Source organism: Umbelopsis ramanniana (assembly GCF_025399195.1).
Source record: "Umbelopsis ramanniana AG unplaced genomic scaffold K450scaffold_15, whole genome shotgun sequence".
Taxonomy (NCBI): Eukaryota; Fungi; Mucoromycota; class Umbelopsidomycetes; order Umbelopsidales; family Umbelopsidaceae; genus Umbelopsis; species Umbelopsis ramanniana.
The window spans coordinates 1-18,492 of NW_026252101.1; the positions used below are offsets into that span (position 1 = coordinate 1).

General features: G+C 42.5%; 10 protein-coding genes across 10 annotated transcripts; 6 read left to right on the plus strand and 4 right to left on the minus strand.

Moving 5' to 3' along the window:
• The first annotated feature begins 194 nt into the window (after positions 1-194).
• K450DRAFT_232268 (uncharacterized protein) lies at positions 195-2,286 on the plus strand. Its single transcript, XM_051587567.1, has 8 exons — positions 195-292; positions 361-463; positions 548-1,328; positions 1,409-1,477; positions 1,554-1,691; positions 1,762-1,790; positions 1,861-2,150; positions 2,234-2,286. Exons 1-7 carry the CDS (start codon positions 239-241, stop codon positions 1,875-1,877), a joined length of 1,191 nt encoding a protein of 396 aa, XP_051446286.1. The 5' UTR covers positions 195-238; the 3' UTR covers positions 1,878-2,150; positions 2,234-2,286.
• Positions 2,124-3,051, plus strand: K450DRAFT_270156 (uncharacterized protein; the record flags this gene model as incomplete). Its single annotated transcript, XM_051592953.1, has 4 exons — positions 2,124-2,150; positions 2,234-2,255; positions 2,351-2,361; positions 2,491-3,051. The coding sequence occupies 4 exons, from the start codon at positions 2,124-2,126 to the stop codon at positions 3,049-3,051; spliced, it is 621 nt and encodes a 206-aa protein (XP_051446287.1).
• Positions 3,052-3,995: 944 nt separating this feature from the next.
• On the minus strand, positions 3,996-5,464 carry K450DRAFT_232280 (uncharacterized protein). Its single transcript, XM_051587568.1, has 8 exons — positions 5,244-5,464; positions 5,010-5,175; positions 4,828-4,945; positions 4,659-4,760; positions 4,527-4,591; positions 4,419-4,463; positions 4,312-4,353; positions 3,996-4,230 (listed from the first exon to the last, which is right to left on the minus strand). The coding sequence occupies exons 1-8, from the start codon at positions 5,291-5,293 to the stop codon at positions 4,030-4,032; spliced, it is 789 nt and encodes a 262-aa protein (XP_051446288.1). The 5' UTR covers positions 5,294-5,464; the 3' UTR covers positions 3,996-4,029.
• An 804-nt stretch (positions 5,465-6,268) lies between these two features.
• K450DRAFT_185876 (uncharacterized protein) lies at positions 6,269-7,181 on the plus strand. Its single transcript, XM_051584422.1, has 2 exons — positions 6,269-6,344; positions 6,418-7,181. Exons 1-2 carry the CDS (start codon positions 6,299-6,301, stop codon positions 7,020-7,022), a joined length of 651 nt encoding a protein of 216 aa, XP_051446289.1. The 5' UTR covers positions 6,269-6,298; the 3' UTR covers positions 7,023-7,181.
• Positions 7,182-7,404: 223 nt separating this feature from the next.
• K450DRAFT_232294 (uncharacterized protein) lies at positions 7,405-8,320 on the minus strand (the record flags this gene model as incomplete). The annotated part of the gene is given in 5 exon segments (XM_051587569.1): positions 7,405-7,476; positions 7,532-7,533; positions 7,550-7,803; positions 8,089-8,143; positions 8,257-8,320. Coding segments are annotated over 5 exon segments (410 nt in total), but the record flags the coding sequence as incomplete, so codon positions are not given.
• A 908-nt stretch (positions 8,321-9,228) lies between these two features.
• Positions 9,229-10,659, plus strand: K450DRAFT_232307 (uncharacterized protein). Its single transcript, XM_051587570.1, has 6 exons — positions 9,229-9,296; positions 9,450-9,488; positions 9,560-9,673; positions 9,748-9,824; positions 9,915-9,974; positions 10,029-10,659. Exons 2-6 carry the CDS (start codon positions 9,470-9,472, stop codon positions 10,530-10,532), a joined length of 774 nt encoding a protein of 257 aa, XP_051446291.1. The 5' UTR covers positions 9,229-9,296; positions 9,450-9,469; the 3' UTR covers positions 10,533-10,659.
• Positions 10,660-10,734: 75 nt separating this feature from the next.
• Positions 10,735-11,998, plus strand: K450DRAFT_232317 (uncharacterized protein). The gene is made up of 8 exons (XM_051587571.1): positions 10,735-10,811; positions 10,899-10,957; positions 11,027-11,113; positions 11,190-11,262; positions 11,341-11,452; positions 11,524-11,608; positions 11,685-11,763; positions 11,832-11,998. Exons 1-8 carry the CDS (start codon positions 10,754-10,756, stop codon positions 11,894-11,896), a joined length of 618 nt encoding a protein of 205 aa, XP_051446292.1. The 5' UTR covers positions 10,735-10,753; the 3' UTR covers positions 11,897-11,998.
• Positions 11,999-12,006: 8 nt separating this feature from the next.
• Positions 12,007-13,688, minus strand: K450DRAFT_232325 (uncharacterized protein). Its single transcript, XM_051587572.1, has 7 exons — positions 13,620-13,688; positions 13,478-13,542; positions 13,237-13,406; positions 13,009-13,149; positions 12,899-12,939; positions 12,502-12,836; positions 12,007-12,439 (listed from the first exon to the last, which is right to left on the minus strand). The coding sequence occupies exons 1-7, from the start codon at positions 13,639-13,641 to the stop codon at positions 12,185-12,187; spliced, it is 1,029 nt and encodes a 342-aa protein (XP_051446293.1). The 5' UTR covers positions 13,642-13,688; the 3' UTR covers positions 12,007-12,184.
• Positions 13,689-13,920: 232 nt separating this feature from the next.
• K450DRAFT_172295 (uncharacterized protein) lies at positions 13,921-16,417 on the minus strand (the record flags this gene model as incomplete). The annotated part of the gene is made up of 7 exons (XM_051584156.1): positions 13,921-14,243; positions 14,311-15,207; positions 15,279-15,622; positions 15,686-15,794; positions 15,867-16,140; positions 16,216-16,230; positions 16,310-16,417. The coding sequence occupies 7 exons, from the start codon at positions 16,415-16,417 to the stop codon at positions 13,921-13,923; spliced, it is 2,070 nt and encodes a 689-aa protein (XP_051446294.1).
• Positions 16,418-17,136: 719 nt separating this feature from the next.
• K450DRAFT_232342 (uncharacterized protein) lies at positions 17,137-18,491 on the plus strand. The gene is made up of 6 exons (XM_051587573.1): positions 17,137-17,461; positions 17,545-17,578; positions 17,658-17,707; positions 17,774-17,813; positions 17,877-17,905; positions 17,980-18,491. Exons 1-6 carry the CDS (start codon positions 17,318-17,320, stop codon positions 18,094-18,096), a joined length of 414 nt encoding a protein of 137 aa, XP_051446295.1. The 5' UTR covers positions 17,137-17,317; the 3' UTR covers positions 18,097-18,491.
• Position 18,492: the final 1 nt, after the last annotated feature.

Consider the following 18,492-nt stretch of genomic DNA (forward strand, 5'->3'; position numbering starts at 1 on the left):
AATGATTGCGAGAAAAAAATTTCAGGCTCTCTGCTCTGGTATCGTAATAATGATTTTTTTTCATTGGCGCAAAATAATTCTCAATAAACAGTAGCCGAATGGCGAAAATTTTTTGTTACAAAATTCATGTTGAAAATTCAATCGACGTCACCAAATTATTTATTGCAGTCAAAGAGCTTCTTTTTAAAGGCAATAGCTTTGAGCCAGATTCCGGTTGGTGAAAAAAAAAACTTGATCAATGAGCTTTGATCACAAGAACGACGAGAAACTTGTCTTTGAGACTTCGGAAAATGTAAGACTGGAACAATTGATCAATAGACCTCTGCATTCTATATATGACTGACGACTTTGTTTTCGCAGGTCAAAGTTGCTCCAACTTTCGACTCGATCGGTTTGAAGGAAGATCTGTTACGTGGTATCTACGCTTACAACTTTGAAAAGCCTTCAGCCATTCAACAAAGAGGTATGATGGAAGACCACGAATGTTACATTTACACGGATTAAGTCTTCTTCCGGTCATACTCACGATTTGACACTTTTTATTCAGCTATCACACCCATTGTCAAAGGCCGGGATGTCATTGCACAAGCACAATCTGGTACCGGTAAAACGGCCACTTTCTCTATTTCGATTCTTCAAAGCATCGACACTACTCTCCGAGAGACGCAAGCCCTTGTCCTTTCACCCACTCGCGAACTTGCTACTCAGATCCAGAGCGTCGTTCTCGCTCTTGGTGACTACATGAACGTCCAGTGCCACGCCTGTATTGGAGGTACCAGCATTGGTGAAGATATCAGAAAGCTCGACAACGGTGTACATGTAGTTTCAGGAACTCCAGGTCGTGTCTACGATATGATTAGACGACGCAATCTTCGTACCAGAAATATCAAGATGTTGGTTCTCGACGAAGCAGATGAACTGTTGAACCGTGGTTTCAAGGATCAAATATACGACGTGTATAGATATTTGCCACCAGCGACACAAGTTGTACTTCTTTCCGCTACACTTCCTCATGATGTTTTGGAATTGACCACCAAGTTCATGACAGACCCTATCCGTATTTTGGTCAAGCGTGATGAATTGACATTAGAAGGAATCAAGCAGTTCTTCGTTGCTGTCGAGCGAGAAGAGTGGAAGTTTGATACACTTTGCGATTTATACGACACATTGACCATCACACAAGCCGTTATATTCTGTAACACTCGACGCAAGGTTGATTGGTTGACGGAGAAGATGCGAGAGGCTAACTTCACCGTTTCATCTATGCACGGTGAAATGCCTCAGAAGGAACGAGATGCTATCATGCAGGAGTTCCGCCAGGGTGCAAGGTACAGTACTTTTTGTTCGGTTTTCTTGGCATCTCTCAGTGACAGGTACAGTGATATTAACGTGTTCTACATTATCGCAGTCGAGTGTTGATCACTACCGATGTTTGGGCTCGTGGTATCGATGTTCAGCAGGTTTCCTTGGTTATCAAGTAAGTTGGATTGCATTGATTACTGAAAATGACAAGCCTAGGACATGGCACTGATGATCATGGTTATTGCTTTTAGCTATGATCTCCCAGCAAATCGAGAATTGTACATCCATCGTATTGGTAGATCTGGTCGTTTTGGTCGCAAGGGTGTTGCTATCAACTTTGTCAAGCAAGATGACTTGCAGATTCTTCGAGATATTGAACAATATTACAGGTAAGATATGTCGTAGTGATGCTCAATATCGGAGTGAGATATCTTGCTAATTGTTAATTTCGAACCATAGTACGCAAATCGACGAAATGCCAATGAATGGTATGTATTGCAACCTATTTTGGATTTTACATCTCCTACTTTTATCACTTACGCAATCTCTTTTATACAGTTACCGATTTGATTTAAGATGTCTTGTCTGAAAGTCAGAGTAGAAAAAGCGCTTTTACAGTTGTTCGATTCACGTTCCCTCCCTTCATTCAGGGTTTTTTTTATTACCATCACGATTAAAATGCAAAAAAATAAGAAAGTCAAAAAGACAAAACCCTAAAAAGAGGTGTGATGTCAAGCCATGTGACCACCATTTTCCCCCAATCCCGCATATCATGCTTTTTGACGGCAGCTTGACTTTCTTCCTCATTTCATTATACCCTCATGACCAACTACAACTATATAATTAAGGTATGATTCTATTCGATCTGTGCGAAGCCCTACAGACAATTTCCTTTTCTCATTCGCACCGCTTCGCTTTTTACTCTCAATAGTACATAATTGTCGGGGACACAGGTATGTCTTGCAATGTTCATGTCCTGACCCTGCGTTCCTTCCGGAAAGGTTCTAACCTATCCATTCAACTTCTATTATCTGCTGCTATTGTATAGGTGTTGGAAAGGTAAGACGGGGGTCACTGGAAGTCTATAGCTCAACTGTTGTGTCAGTCAAAGTCTTTCTGCCATACAGGTGACCTAATTTTTTTTTTTTTTTTTTTGTTCCAACTGACAATTTTGTGTCCGTCATTTAGTCATGTTTACTTTTGCAATTCACTGATCACCGCTTTCATGCTCAACATGAATTGACTATCGGCGTTGAATTCGGTACACGATTCGTCAACGTGGACGGAAAACAGATCAAGCTACAGATATGGGATACAGCTGGACAAGAGAACTTTCGCAGTATCACGCGGAGTTACTATCGAGGAGCTGCTGGTGCACTGATTGTGTACGACATCACACGAAGAGATTCGTTCAATAATATTCCAACTTGGCTTGAAGATGTTCGCAAAAATGCAAATCCAAATACTACAATTATGCTCATCGGCAACAAGTGTGATCTGGGTGGAAAGCAGCGACAGGTTTCCAAGGAAGAAGGCGAGAAATTTGCTAGAGACAATGGCATCAGCTTTTTTTTGGAAGCGTCAGCAAAGTCGGCCGAGAATGTCGAAGAAGCCTTTGTACAAACTGCTAGAGATGTACACGACAAGATCAATAATGGTGTGTTTGATGTTGCAAACGATACTGGTATCAAGCTGGCTGCCAAATCGAGCCAGATGCCCGATGATGCTCAAGGTGGTGCGTGCTGCTGATATGCTATTTTTTGTTCCTTCACTTGTAAATTTGTATTGCTCTTTCCTTACTTGACCATTGCTTCAATTGCGTTATATTCGAGATTATTTTTCTCTTAGCTTTTTCTGGAAGACATCTTTTTCCCAAGGGGGACTGTGGGCACTGATATATTGCTAGTAAATGACCATTTTATGCTACCTTAAACGGTTGGAAATTGAGGGGAGTAGTAATAGGAGTTTTGTGTCGGGAAGAAATTGGAGTTCTGCAGTGAGTATGCTTAAATAGGAGGTAACTAAAGCTAGGGTCCTGCTAAAATTTTAATATAGATGGACGGATGTATATGAAGCGACGGTTTGATTAGGAGGACTTCAGTATGACTCTTGATAATGGTTAAGTACTTCAATCCTCGGTGATGGAGTGGTGAGAGAGAATCTAACAATGTCATCGGCCGTAAAAATGTGTTGGTGCCTGCACCTGTCCGCTCGCCTGGTTTTAGAGATATCGTTGAGAAGATCATCACCATTATAATGGGAATGACCGTGCGTACACATATGATTTGTACAGTTTCGTTTGGGGTGTGGCTATGACCTGATGCGAGCACCAACACTTTGCAATAAATAAGTTAAGCTATCTTGTCGTTCTAGACGCTTGGCAATGTCTACAATATCTTGGACCTCGACTTCCTGGTCAATAGACTAGTATGCATATATTAAGACCAACTTCTCTGACAAAGTGCTCCCTTGCTTGCACTTACCTCTGCATCTTCCACAGATCCAGAAACAGGATTCAAGAGTACATTTAAATGGAATATCTTATTGTCATCCGGAAAAGCTGGATGCCTGACATTGAATATGGCAAGAATCTCCGTTTTTGATATTATTTGAATATCTTGTAGTCCGTATAAATTGTTGCATACGGCGACAATCGAAAGGTACCTGTTTGATATCACACTTGTTACAAAGCGCTGTTGTCTTCTCACTAACGTTTTCAGCTTTCCCTTACCATTTCGTCAAATCCTCAACGGTAGGGTCACGCTTATTTGCCATTCTAACTGCATCGGCAGCATATGCTTCCGCTGTAAACTTTTGCGCCTCCAATTGTTCTATTTCGGTTTCCAAACTTTCAATTTTCCATGATAGCTCTGATATGGTGTCTCGTCGTTTCTCCATCTCATTGCTGATATTTTGGAAATCGTCACTCTAGGGATGATAAAGGTGTTACCCCAAGATTATGGATCCGATGTTTGTTTGCCTTCCCGTTGTTTTGGCATTTTATCATACCTGCTGGTCGATAATAGATTTGGCTTCTTCTACAGTGAGTTTCTATGTAAAGGTCGGGTTAGATACACGTTACTCTGGAGAAACTAGAAAGTTCGTAGTTGTCTTACACTATGTTTATCAGCTTCCTGGCTCATTTTCGTCAGCTCTGCTTCCTAAAAAATAACTTCAGTGGGTCTGGACGATTCGAGGCATGATATAGGCTGGCATTAACGAACCATCTCGTTGATTTCTGCGAATACTGATTCAGTCTTATCAACCTTATGCTTTAGATCCGTGATTGCTGGATGTGTTTCGTTTGATTAGCCATCAAACAACATCATATATTTCGACCGTGGGGTACCGCTTACCATCGTGCAGTGTTTTTCCTACGGTTGCAATCTCTCTCTGTAGTGTACTGGTTTCCAATTTACCGTCCTTGAGCTTTTGCTTTTCTTCACGATTCTGTCGGTCTAAATATGAAGGGATCAGGATCGTGTCATCCTCCATGTCCTCCTGGGTCTATTCATGCGTCCCTACCTAATTCCCAGTTATCCGGTTGTTCAATCACAAGCGATGGGTCCTTCATCAAGCTCTTCAAAAAACGGTCTTTCGTCTCTTGCTCTAGATAATTGAATTTCAATTTCGCAAAGTGTTCCTGCATTCGAAAGACAAAATGAGGATAAAATACACTATACAACAATCAACTATACGAGTACTACCTTGTAGAAGTCCAGCACCATACTAAAGCTCTTTGGGTGGTCATCAATGACATCGTTACTGCCGTCCAGGGCATTCAAGCCCTTCGATATTGAGGAAGCCTTTTGCGCGCATTCATCCCTCAGCTTATCAGTGAATTGTTCTTCAGAGTCGAATTCGCGTATAAAGCTAACATAGTAAAATCTCGTTTGAGTGAAGAAGATTACGTACTATGCAATTGTATGGCTCATTCTTACGTTCTGAAGTCTTCGAATTGTTCACTGGAGTGTACTTGTTCGGCAGGCATTATGTGATCCTGTTGAAGCTCCTGCCAGTCGCGACTTCTTGAGTGGGTACAGCGAAAAGCGTGTTTTCATGGGCGAGTCACAATTTCACCAATTTGACGACCTGCCCAATTTTTGTCTACCCATCAGTCCCGCTTTAACGCTGTAAAATGCATTTTAACCACATACTATACGATTCTTTTTGAGTATACCATACGGTAGATATGAAATAATGAGTAGCTGAATAACATCTTGCCGCTATGGCTGTGAAACGGCTTATTGGTGTTGTGTGGGATAGATGAAAATCTCATAGGCGCTAAACCTTTTTTTTGGTATCCAATTGTATCCAATTATCATTTCGTGTTGGCTTATTTGCCAAGTTTTTGGAGCTCCAAAATGGTGCCTGTCATAATTCTTCGATCTAGGTTTTGAAACGATTTTCCGAATTTTCCCTTTTTTGTGTAAAATGTTGGAGATGTCAATGATACTGAATCTCACTCTATTGTAGTTAAGACGTAGAGCAGAATATCAGCAATGGCTAATTTTCCTGCCTGCCTGCGTTATTAGCAACTATGATCATCAATTGATATGCCCTGATGTTATACTCATGTTACAGATTATATTTCACTACAGGGACAAACGGATCAGATATCCATGGCTATAAAGTGAGATATCGTGCAGTTGGCGCATTTCATTTCATATATTTTTTTTTAAAAGCAATTCATAGCCGAACTTAGTTCACTTACTTACAACAGTGCGATACTGAATTTTCAGATTTTAAATAATTAGATCTTCTTACCGATCTACTCTTGTTACACCGCTGGATGCCTAATGCTATTAAAAAGTGATTCCCACACTCTAAGCGTTTGATTTTCAACGAGCCAGAAACAGAGATGTTTCCTTACACATATGCAGGATTTTGATTGGTTCAGAGATCCCGACCAGTGCTCGATTTTTTCAGCAAAATAAAAATGATTGCGACTGCGTTGAGTCATTGTTTGCCGCTATCTTTTCTCAGTCTATCCATCATGGTCGTCAATCAGCCTGTCACTCATGTTAAAGTCGGTGTCCTTGGTAAGTCTATTCTCTCTAGAACCTTGGAAAGCCTTTGTATATATACTAATATGCCGCTCATTGTCGCTATCAGCTTTGCAAGGTGCCTTCATTGAGCACATTCACACCCTGAACAACATTGCTGAAGTCACAGAGGCGATCCCTGTCAGAACCGAAGAGCAACTGAATTCCGTCGATGCTCTTATCATCCCTGGTGGAGAATCAACCGCTATGGCTTTGATTGCTGAACGCTGTAATATGTTGGAACCCCTTCGTGCGTTTGTCCGATCGAAGCCAACCTGGGGTACTTGTGCCGGTATGATTTTGCTTGCCGACGAAGCTAGCAAAACCAAGAGAGGCGGTCAACAATTGTTGGGAGGACTTCACATTTCTGTCAACCGCAACCAATTCGGTTCGCAAAAGGAATCTTTCGAGACCGATTTGTATATGCCAGAAGTGCTTGGAGGTGATACTCCTTTCCACGCTGTGTTCATTCGGGCACCCATCATCACCGAAATCAAGTCAGACAAGGTCAAAGTGTTGTGTAAACTTGGCAACCAAGTTGGTAGCACTGATGCCGAGACCATTGTTGCTGTTCAACAGAATCATTTGATGGCAACAGCTTTCCACCCTGAACTTACTAGTGACGATCGATTGCATCGATACTTCGTTGGCATTGCCTTGCAGCACAAGGCTTGATTGTATTCTTCCTTTTGTAACATCTACCCTTCTTGCTTTCCTTTAATTGTCAAAGAAAAAACTTTCATTCGTTGTGTAATTTAGGGTATTCCCTCTATATAGATTCCTGATAAAAACATACCAAGTACAATACAGATACATTTACAATCGTAAATCGTTATATCTACGTCGTTTAACCAATTATTGCATGCACGGTAATGTTTACCTCAATGCCACCTCACCATCCCGAAACATAAAATTACAAATGCTAACTTTTTTATTATTTTGTAATGCTTGAGCAGTTGCAATCCGAAATGCATATCTAGGATGATATCACAATGATCTGTTCACATAGCCCTAGCAGCGCAAAACTTGGAATGTAGACGCACCAAGTTCTAAGCATTTAGAATCGGAGCTTGGAGAAGAACCACTTGTTCTTGCCGGTGTTGTGTCTCTCCTCGAACAACTTCTTGATGGTCTAAAGGGAGTAGCATGTTAGTCCAGCCACTTGCTTAAATTTTGTTTCACTGCGAAACCAAAAACATTACCTTCTTAGCATCCTCGCGCTGGGAAGGCTCCTTGAAGGTCTCGGAAGAGATGGTACCCTTGATCTGTTCGAGCTCGAGAGCATAACGGGTGGGCATCATGTGGTTGTAGTTGATAACCTTGATGAAAGGCTTAACCTTGGAGCGCTTGGCGACCTTCTTCTTACCCATGGAGCGGGTAACCTTGAGAGGGTAACGCTCGACACCGGCGACGACAGCGTAACCGTAGGGTCTGTCCTTGGTACCTTCGTCGTGGTCTATAGAGTACAACGTAATTAGTATATGAGGATACGCAATGAAGTAGGTCGATAGTAGCCGATCTTGATTTGGCGGTGAGTTGTTAAACGAGGACTAGGGATGTCGAGCATCGAGTTTGCGTTGCGAATTTGTCGATTGTATCACAATTCCCAATTTCCAAAATAAAAAAGTTGAATTGTTGAATCGTCGAAAAAAATTCAATGTGCTGGTCAAATTCTCTCCATTCGTTCACATCGTCGTTCCATTTCTTTCTATGTTACTGACAGAAAGGACCTAATACATACTACGGACGATAACAGCCTTTTTACCGGCATAACGGCCTTGGAGAATGACAACGACCTAGTCAAGACATAGACGTTAGAAAAGCTGTGTCGTTCGAAAAAAAAAATCCATCCATCGTCCAGATGATCAATCATCCGTCAATTTCTGCATCAAATCATGAAGATACACACCTTGCCTGCTTTCAAGAACTTGACCATGGCGATGAAAGTGAGCGGTGAGAAAGAGAAGGATTATTACCATCCATGAAGGGATGAGTATAACCCGCAGGTTCCATTATTGTGACGTCACGCTCCGCACTAGCAACTGCAATCCAGATTTTAATTTAATCACTTAAATAGTAACCTTCCAAACAACGATCGATGGTTTATTTCGAAGCAGGGATGTGTTATTAAAAGGCCATTTAATATTTCTGTATATTTTCAGTATTGAGAAATTTACTGATGTATGAATGCCGTTAACGAGAAAGAAATCTTCGGTTATGCTGATATGACCCCCAGCTACAATTAGATATCTTTTGAATATAGAAGTATGGTTGGTCAAACATGGTTGGCAGTATTTTAACTGACAATAACTACTGGTGCTGTGTATTTGATCAGAGTAGTTCAAGTGACAATCTCTATTGATGATATATCTTGGACTAAAGGCAATTGTTTCTTTCACCAATACCGTTACGAGTGTGATCATTTCTATCGTAACGACACTAGGATCTGGATCAGGGTTGTTCTATTGATCGAATTTGGCACTTGATATAAGCTGACGAGCGTTTTATGGTGGAGAAATTCAAAGAGTTGGCTTAGCCGCTGCTTAATATATGTTTATTTATGATTGTTTTCGAACAGACGGCTGGCTATCAACTGTAAGGATTTTGTTGAATGATCGATCTAGTTTCCTTTAAATGTCATATACGAATGCCCCTTTAAATAGGGGTGTTTGTGAGTCCTTTTACCAGCTATGGTAATATAGTCAAAATGGCTAGCAAACATTGTTTTAAAAGCAGAGACTACCATTTTAAAGCTGAAAGTCATCATAGAACCACCATCATCAATTTCTTTGACTGAATGCAAATTAGAGAGCACTTCAAAAATCACAAAGGCTTAATTACTATCAGCAAAATGACGTCAACTTTTTCAAACAGTTTCCCGCCCGATCACTCATCTCTAAAGTTTGACAAATTTGGCATCCATAGTTCGACCTCTTTTTTCCGTTGCGCGTACGTATAGAATGGAGTGAAAGCATATCGAACCTTACGAACCGAGCATCATTACGAAATTAGACATGATGGATGATTCGATTACTCGGAAGGATTCATCGAGCGAAGAATTTTTTTTTGCTAACACCTACATTCGCATCTTCTAAATTTTAGAGCAATCCGACTTTCTGAAAATGTCCAACGTCCCTGCCAGTAAGTTTTTCGCATGCATTCCACTGCTTTGCTCGGCTAGCAGCATCATGCTTACATTCTCTTCTTTTCAGTCCTTAACGCCACTGAGGAAGACCTCCAGCTCCTCCTTAGCGCTCAGTGCCACCTTGGTGCTAAGAATGCCACCTCTGTCATGTCTCCTTACGTCTACAAGCGCCGTAACGATGGTACGAAAACCATTCTTTCTTTTGTAAATGAGTGTGAACCAGTGTTAACGACTAGTGCCCTGAATGATTAATAGGTATCCATATCATCAACCTCGGTAAGACTTGGGAGAAGCTTGTCTTGGCTGCCCGTATCATCGCTGCCATTGAGAACGTAAGTGGAATCAATCTATACAGGCGAAGTATCGTGGTTGGGATTGGTTTGATCTAAACAATTATGTGTTTGAATATATTATAGCCCCAGGACATCGTTGTCATCTCTGCCCGTCCCTACGGTCACCGTGCTGCCTTGAAGTTCGCCAAGTACATTGGTGCCGAAGCTATTGTCGGTCGTTTCACCCCCGGTACCTTCACCAATTACATCACCCGTTCCTTCAAGGAGCCCCGTCTCATCATCTCCACCGATCCCCGCTCTGACTTCCAGGCCATCAAGGAGGCTTCCTATGTCAACATCCCCGTCATCTCTCTTGCTGACACTGACTCCCTTCTCCAGTTCGTTGATGTTGCCATCCCCACCAACAACAAGGGTAAGCACGCTCTCGGTCTTATCTACTACCTCTTGACCCGTACCGTCCTCCGTCTCCGTGGTACTCTCGAGTACAACCAAGCCTGGGACGTTATGGTTGATATGTTCTTCTACCGTGATCCCGAGGAAGCTGAGAAGGAAGCTGCCGCTGCCGCTGCTGCTGCCGCTGAAGGCGAGACTGAGTTCGCTGCTGCTCAAGAGTCTGAGTGGGCTGCTGACATCGCCGCTGAAGGCCCCGCTGCCATCGCTGGTGCCGCCGACTGGACCGCTGAGACCACCGCTGCTGACTGGGCTGAGGATGCCAACGCCCAGGCTTCCTCCAGCTGGGACGCATAAATTGTTGATCATCTAGAATCAACACTTTTTCATTAGATCCACACTGGCGCACTAAACGTTGCGCCTTTTTAGATTGCTTGCGAAAATAAAAAAATCTATTATTGTATTTTGTTGCATTGGGTTTTGGAACGGTACACGTGACACTTCCTCATTTTGAATCTTTTAGCCATAGCTTAAAGCAGTTGTGTGCTGTTATTTTTCAGGACATCCCTTCATCTTTAATGTCAGATTCCAGCCCTCTACGAAAGTTTAAGCTTGTATTTTTGGGAGAGCAGTCGGGTAAGTTGCAGTTTACCAAACTGTCAGGTTCCGGCATCACCAACTTGGCCGTTGATTTCATCCTTGCCCTGACTAACCTTCATCTAGTGGGCAAAACGTCACTCATCACTCGATTTATGTACGACACATTTGACAATACCTATCAGGTTGGTTATATCAAAATTAGAGCGTCTAAATGATGGAATGATGGCATTAACGAGTCCTTTTGTTTGAAGGCAACGATAGGTATCGACTTCTTGAGCAAAACCATGTATTTAGAGGATCGAACTGTTCGCCTTCAATTATGGGATACTGCTGGTCAGGTACTGGAGACATTCACGCAGATTAAGCAATCCATATTGATGAATGGGCTTTTTAATCCAACTGACGGTTGTTTAGGAGCGTTTCCGAAGTTTGATACCAAGTTATATTCGTGATTCTTCGGTTTGCATAATTGTGTACGACATAACGAGTAAGTGACAAAAAGTCTAAATACTTTTCAAAAAAAGGTATGCTGCAGAACAATTCAACTTATGCAAATATTGCATAGATCGAAATTCTTTTATGAACACAAGCAAATGGATTGATGATGTGCGTGCAGAAAGAGGGAACGACGTTATCATAGTCTTGGTAGGCAACAAGACGGATTTGAACGACAGGAGGTAATCATCCCCCGTCTTGAGTTGTTGTTGACAGGACGTGGAACTTATTTCTTTTCTTTGGCTTTGAATAGACAAGTATCAGTAGAGGAAGGCGAGAAAAAATCTCGTGAGAATAATGTCATGTTTATTGAGACGAGCGCCAAGGCTGGGCACAATGTAAGTTACTCTAGAAATTTTTTGACGCAGAAAACATGTCTATTGAGCCGAGTCTCTGTAAATTTCCTTTGTTCAGGTCAAGGCACTCTTCCGTAAGGTAGGACATGCATTACCTGGCATGGATAGTGCAATGGCAGATGGAGGCAGGGAGCAAAGTAAGTTTTTGGTTGAATTTACAAGTTTCGACTGATGTGTAGGTAACAAACTTTGTGTATTATATCAGTGACTAGAGTGGATCTGAACGAAAACAACACAGCCAAGGAAGAAGCAAGTTCTTGCGCGTGCTGATTCATGCCATAGTTTTGTATTTTCCTACAAGTGATATAATAATAATAAAGAAACGCGGTATTAGATTGATCTTCATCCCACCGTTTTATAACAAGATAGACATTGCCTCCTCTTCCTTTCATTATTAAAACAAAAAAGATTTATTGTGATTGTGCTGTACAATATAATGAACTAGGATTCTATATGTTCAGCAGACATGCTACATGAAACAAAATGAACCAGCGGATTTTTTTTTTCAAGTAAATTCTATGGTTGAAGTGAAAAATATGGAAGTTGGATGTCAAATGCTTATTTCATAGTCAAAAGCTTGACGTCGAAAATGAGAGTGGAGTTCTTGGGGATACCAGGCAAGCTCTGGGAACCGTAGGCAAGAGAAGCAGGGATGGTAAGTCTGCGTTCGCCACCAATTGCCATGCCAACAATACCCTGATCCCAACCCTTGATGACTTCACCGCGGCCAAGGCCGAAGTTGAAAGGTTTGCCAGAGACGTTCTTGTCAAAGACCTTGCCACTTTGGAGCTTTCCGATGTAGCGCATTCCAATCTGATAGAGAGATGAATTAGCAAGGTTGGCATTAATTCATAGTGCTTTATAAAGTAACTTACTCTTTGTCCGGCCTTGGCCTTGGGACCGGTTCCAACCTTCATGTCTTCAATGACGAGACCATTAGCAAGCTTGGTAGCCTTGGGCTTTTCCTTCTTTGCCTCTTCCTTCTTGGGTTGCTCCTTCTTTGGCTCCTCCTTCTTGGCCTGTTCCTTCTTGGCCTCAGGCTTCTTGGGCTCGGGCTTCTTGGATTCTTGCTTCTTGGCTTGCTCTTGGGCCTTTTGCTTCTTGGTAGCAGGAGCAGCAGCTTGTTCAGCAGCTCTCTTCTTACCATTCTTAGCGACAGGTACTTCCTCCTCCTCTTCCTCCTCCTCCTCGTCACTTTCTTCAACAGCAGCTGAACATGGTATCAGTAAACAGTATTCTATGAGCATCAAGCGACTAATATGATCTACTCACCAAGACGCTTAGCTCCATTGGTAACAATACCATTGGCAAGGCTGAAGTCAATGCAAAGGTCAGTACATTATTCCATCACCCAGGACGGCAACAATTTTCAAGATCTTTACATATCGTCATCTTCCTCATCATCTTCGCTGGCCTCTTCCAAATCATCCTCTTCATCACTGCTTCCCATCATGAGATCGGAATCATAGGGATCCTGGTCCATATCGTCATCGGGAATGTAGTTACCAGTGAGATGGACAGCACTGTAGGAGCAAAGTTTGAGCTGGTTAGTACCACGTAATATTTTCGGTTGCTGATCCATGGTGCATGCTCCAAAAAAAAAAGCTTACTTTTTACCAGAGACAGAGAAAGTGACTTCTTCACCTTCAACAAAGTTATGGTCAAGAAGCTGTTGCTCAATATGCTTAGGAGTCAAAGCGCAGAGGACAAATTCCTTGTCGTCAACATTGACTTTGACACAAGTGCGCTCTTGCGACTTGATCTCCTCGCCAAAAGAGGCCTAGGGTACAATGATTCATCATTTAGTAAAACATGTCAACTGTAGTGGGCTCTATAGGATAGTGTACACACCATGGAGACGCGGAAGCTAGCGTCAACAACTTGAGTATAGGTCTTGCCGGGCAAGACGTGGAGACCTGGTTGCGAATGAGAAGGCGGATCAGAAAACCTTCCATGATCAATAAAGTGCTATTGGTTCGCTGTAGATTCTTACCCCAAAAACCGAGAATGGACATTGTTACTTTGAGAGTATATGGATTACAGTAGCAGGAAAAAAAAAAAAAAGCTTGTTGAAAAAGAAACTGGACTGTTGTGACCGTCAAAACTTTCATGTCAATTTGAAACTCAGTCCCTGCTTTCCTCTCCAGTGAGACACGCTTTGAAAGACAGCTATCAATGCCGGGCAAAAGAGCTTTTAACATAGCCGTTTGTTTATCTGTTCGGAAAACATCTCGAAGGCTATTCAAATGAAAAAAAAAAAAATGCAAATTCAAAACAAGCTACTTCGATCCTTTCTAATATAAATTCCAGCTTTTGCGCCATTTTCGGCTGCTGTAGTTGGCGGCAGGGCCAACCATTCCGTATGCCATGGGAGCAAAGTGAAGGAAGACGCCAATGACCAAGATATAGATCGCCGACCAAATAAACAGCTGGGTTCTCTTGTTAAGTTTAGCAGTGAAGTGGTCGACCAAAAATGGTACCAGTAGCATACCAAAGTAAACGGCGGGGAAGTAGTGATGGAGATAGGTAACACGTCCCATAATGAAGAATGGCATATAGTGGAAGCCCCAGCCAAGCACAAGGGTTTTGGTAACATAGTAGAATCGGCTCCATTCAGCTAAACACAGAAGCAACAGTTAATGGAAAAATTACATTCATGTGAATCTTGTTGCTTGAATACTTACCAGGTGCAAGATCTCTGATCTGGCGATGCATGCGAATAACGTAAACAGCAAAAGCAGCCAGTGATCCTAAGATAGCAAAGATTGAAGACCACCAAACAATCGGGTTACCAATAAGATAGAACTTCACGGCATCATCGTTCCAACCACACATGCGAAGACCAACAGTGGTGAATGGCCATTCGGTTGGCTGTGAAGAAAGTACATCCTCCTTATCGGGATCGGGAACAAGAGCATTGTTGGAAGTCCACATAGCAACGTTGAGATGCTTGAAGTCATGCAAGAAGCTGCTCTTGTACGTGTTTGGTTCAGGAGCAGGGAGTCTCGCATTTTCGTGGTTTTCAATATTCCACCATGTGTGAGGATTATCAGTCTCATTTCGCTTGTCGCAAACAACTTCAATTTGTCTGAAACCCCACTGTGGTAGATTTACGTTATTGGCAGTCAAAAGACAACCAAGTTGAGAGTGTCGCAAGCGAATAAGTGTCGTGAGGGCTCTAACGTGGGTGGGATCATTATGTTGAAGGTCCTTGACAATTTCTACTTTCCAGTGATCATTGTCGTCACCAACTTCGTCGTCACCGTAACCACTGACTTCCCATTGCGAGGTTGTGACAGGTGCTTTGATAGGATGACTGTGAAGCTGTCTCTTTGTCATAGTGTGAACTAAACGAACAACATCACCATCCTTAACAGTCTCCAAAGGTGCATCTTCATAGGGTGGCACGACGCCATCTACTCTCTTTTTAGTGATTGTCCAGTCGTTATTTCCATCCTTATGATGGTAGCAAGTGATCTGCTGTTGTTCGGACCCGCTAGGGTATCGTTGGACGTGGGAGTGCAATAGACCACCACCATAGCCATAACTTTTCAATGTGAATTTTGAACCATACACGAGGTCTGCATGGTGAAATACATTCCCATTAACCATCTTTGCACCAACCACCATGGAGGTATGTGAAATAACTCACCGACAGGATTGTTGCCAAGAGTGTTGCCTCGTAAACCAGCTTGGAACAGGGAGCTCATTTGAGCATCTCCAGGACCGGAACCGCTCAAAAGAAGAAAATGAAGTTTAAACGATAGCATGTAAATGCACATTGGGAGAACAATTAGACAGGCGGCGCGGGCCATAAAATGCTTGATGTAAGTCAATTTAGGCATTTGTAGATCACCGAGCATTTCCCATAGATCTTCGATAGTATAAACACCCACAAGAGCAACAGCAAACAGACCAACCCATTTGACACTGGACACAAGTCCCAATGAGGAACCTGTCATTGCCAACCACAACCACCAATCAGGAGAGAAAGGACTGGGGTCGGCACGATGAGTATATAGCTCAGATATAGGCAAACAATGCATTGGTGCCACTTACCGATTTCTTTGGTTATGGAAGCCAGTGAGTGTAAACAGACTGGTGGCGGTAAAGAACAAAAGCATGGAATCCAACAGGATGAAGCGGCTGATACAGAGGTATGCGGTGTCTGAATTATATAATTAGTTTTGCTACAGCGACTTTATACGTTCCAGTGCAGAAAAATAGAAGGCGGGCTTACCACAAAGGACCATAACGGCAGCCAAAATGCTAGCTTTCTCAGAGTAACCAAATTGTTTGCCAGTGAAATAAGCAATAGGTACGATGGCAGCACCCCAAGCAGCATTAAAGATTCTCATAAAGGTGTAGTTGAAGTCTTCGGGGTATGTTGAACCCGACTCAAACTTGAAAGATCCATCATAACCTGCCAAGAAACCAGAGAGGCCGACGAGGATTTTACCCAATGGCGGATGAACATCGAAATAAAATTCTTGTTTCAAGTAATGTGAGCCAAACTAATATTAAAGAGAATAATGATTAGGTCGATTTGTTTCTTCAGGAACGATATGGCCAATGACGAGCACACACACCTTGCCAAAATGAGCCTGTGTAAGGGTAGGGGTTTAGATGTATTGTTAGGAAAGGTTGGGGATTGACTGACAGCGTAAAACACCAAGAGCTTACCTCGTCCCAGACAACAAAATTAGCAAAACCAATGACTCTGAAACGCGTATAAAGCGCCAGTATAGTCAAAACGGCAGGTATGATGACAGCCTTATTTCTCTGATACATCGCGATATACTAGATAATAACGTGTTTTAGATCAAAGTAACCGACATATTATGGATGTAACAGACTAAGGGATCCATGATACGTAATATAGAAAGCAGTAGGAAAAATTTACCTTGTTTGATGAGTAGATAACAGGTGGTTGAGTTGGAATGGGTCTTTGCATCTTCTTCTCATTGCCGTAGGTTGAATCGTACGTTTCATAAGGATCCTCCGTGAATTCCGCCAGATTATCCTGCTGACCAGGTATATGTCTCCTCTTGAGGTTATCCATACTTTAGATCCTAAGCAGTGAACTGACTGAAAGGTACAGGATTGGCTTAGTGGAGATGAAGCAAGTCGGTCTGAAGAAACAACGTATTGGCAGAAAATCCAGAAAGCAAAATTTAGTGTGACTTGGGGTGGGCAATATGAAGCAGGGGCAACTGAGGGGCGAGCAAATGAAAGCCGCCGACGAGTTAAAAAAACCCTGTTGGACGCTTCTCAGTGGTTTTCCCTGCTTTTCTCCATTACCATTCGCAAGTTTAGTTTGATTGTGCATTTGCTAACGTGCATTTTATTTTATCCAATATCTTTTCTGTACCCTTTGATTAACAAATAAAATTGGAATACATTACATCGTCGCCTTCTCACAGATGGTAGATGTAGGTAGATAGGAAGCCAAAACGCATTTTTTTCTTATGGTTTGAACAATAGGGATCAAAGCTTGCTTGTCAGTGAAGAGCATAATGATGGGTGGCGAAAAAACATTGGGCCAGCCAAGCAATACCTCATGGCACAGTGCGGAGTAGCAAACGAAAACGTCAAAGCACGTGCCGTGACCTGTGCCTTAAGGCAGCACAGGTGCAACCCCATTGCCAACACGTTAATGACCACTTCTAACCGTTCCTCCATGCCTATTCCATGATTTCCTTCATCTTAATTGTGAATAAGCAGAGCCAAACCAGGTTTTCAAAGTATAGCCACCCATGCACCATTCAACATCAACAACGGAGTGATTTTGAATTAGGCTTATCACGCGAATGCATACAGCGAGAGGGCCACCAGGTAAGTTGGTTCAAACCAGCGATAGCAAAAGAAAAGCAAAGAATCTCACCGATGCATGCATGCATTGTAACTGCTCCCAGTAGAATTATATTTTCAATTACCACGGTGTCGGAATAGGTGAGAATCTGGGGAGTGAGGAGAGAAGAATACACACGCCCATGGATCGTGCGAAACTGATGATGTATCGTTATCGCAGCCCATCGACGATATGCTTCGCTGTATTTTATTTTAGGCTTTGCGGATGAGGTAAGTATAGTAGGAAGCTTGGCCAAAAAGAGCCAGTTTTTGACAGATTTTTCTCACGGAGTATAGAATCCATTTGCTATGCTGGAGCTGATACAGTTTTGTGTGGGTAAGTAATTTCCCACCAGCGGCTACTGAATTTACACGCATTGAGATCTTTTGGTACGAGCAGAATGCTTGGAAGAACAAGTGGACAGGGTGGTAAGACCCTATTTTAAATTAGTGAGTGATCGCGGACCAAATTTGTAGCTAACTGATCGGTATCGCGTTCGCAGTCAGAACTGGACATTCTGTTCAATTTGGACAAGGTGCATGTGATCATGGATGAGATAATCCTGAACGGTATGCTTGTGGAAAGCAATCGGAAAAGGGCGGCTCCTCAAATGACTTGAATGGCTGGCGACAAGGACCTGTTTGGTTGCCGCGGAGATTGAGGGAAACCTAACGTGATAACGCTTTGGGTAGAGACACCCGCTTATCTGAGGGATAACGAAAACCTCAAATCCACCAAATCAAGGAATTTCCGTTTTTTTTTTAAAACCACGCATGAGGCCTAGTAGCTTGTAGACTGCTTTTGCAATATAATATCACTTTTATTCTTTCTTATCTCGCCGCCATAGAGAACTCTGTAAGCTAAATTGGTAGATTCGCCCGAGCCAGGCGAAAGCAAAGATAGTTAGAAGTGAGACCGAAAAGAGATATGGGTTCATGTGACTCAATCCGAAGTTTTAGTCCACCGATATTACGGTGGCGCGCTTTGGAAAATGGACCAATCAGGCTGTTTTCAT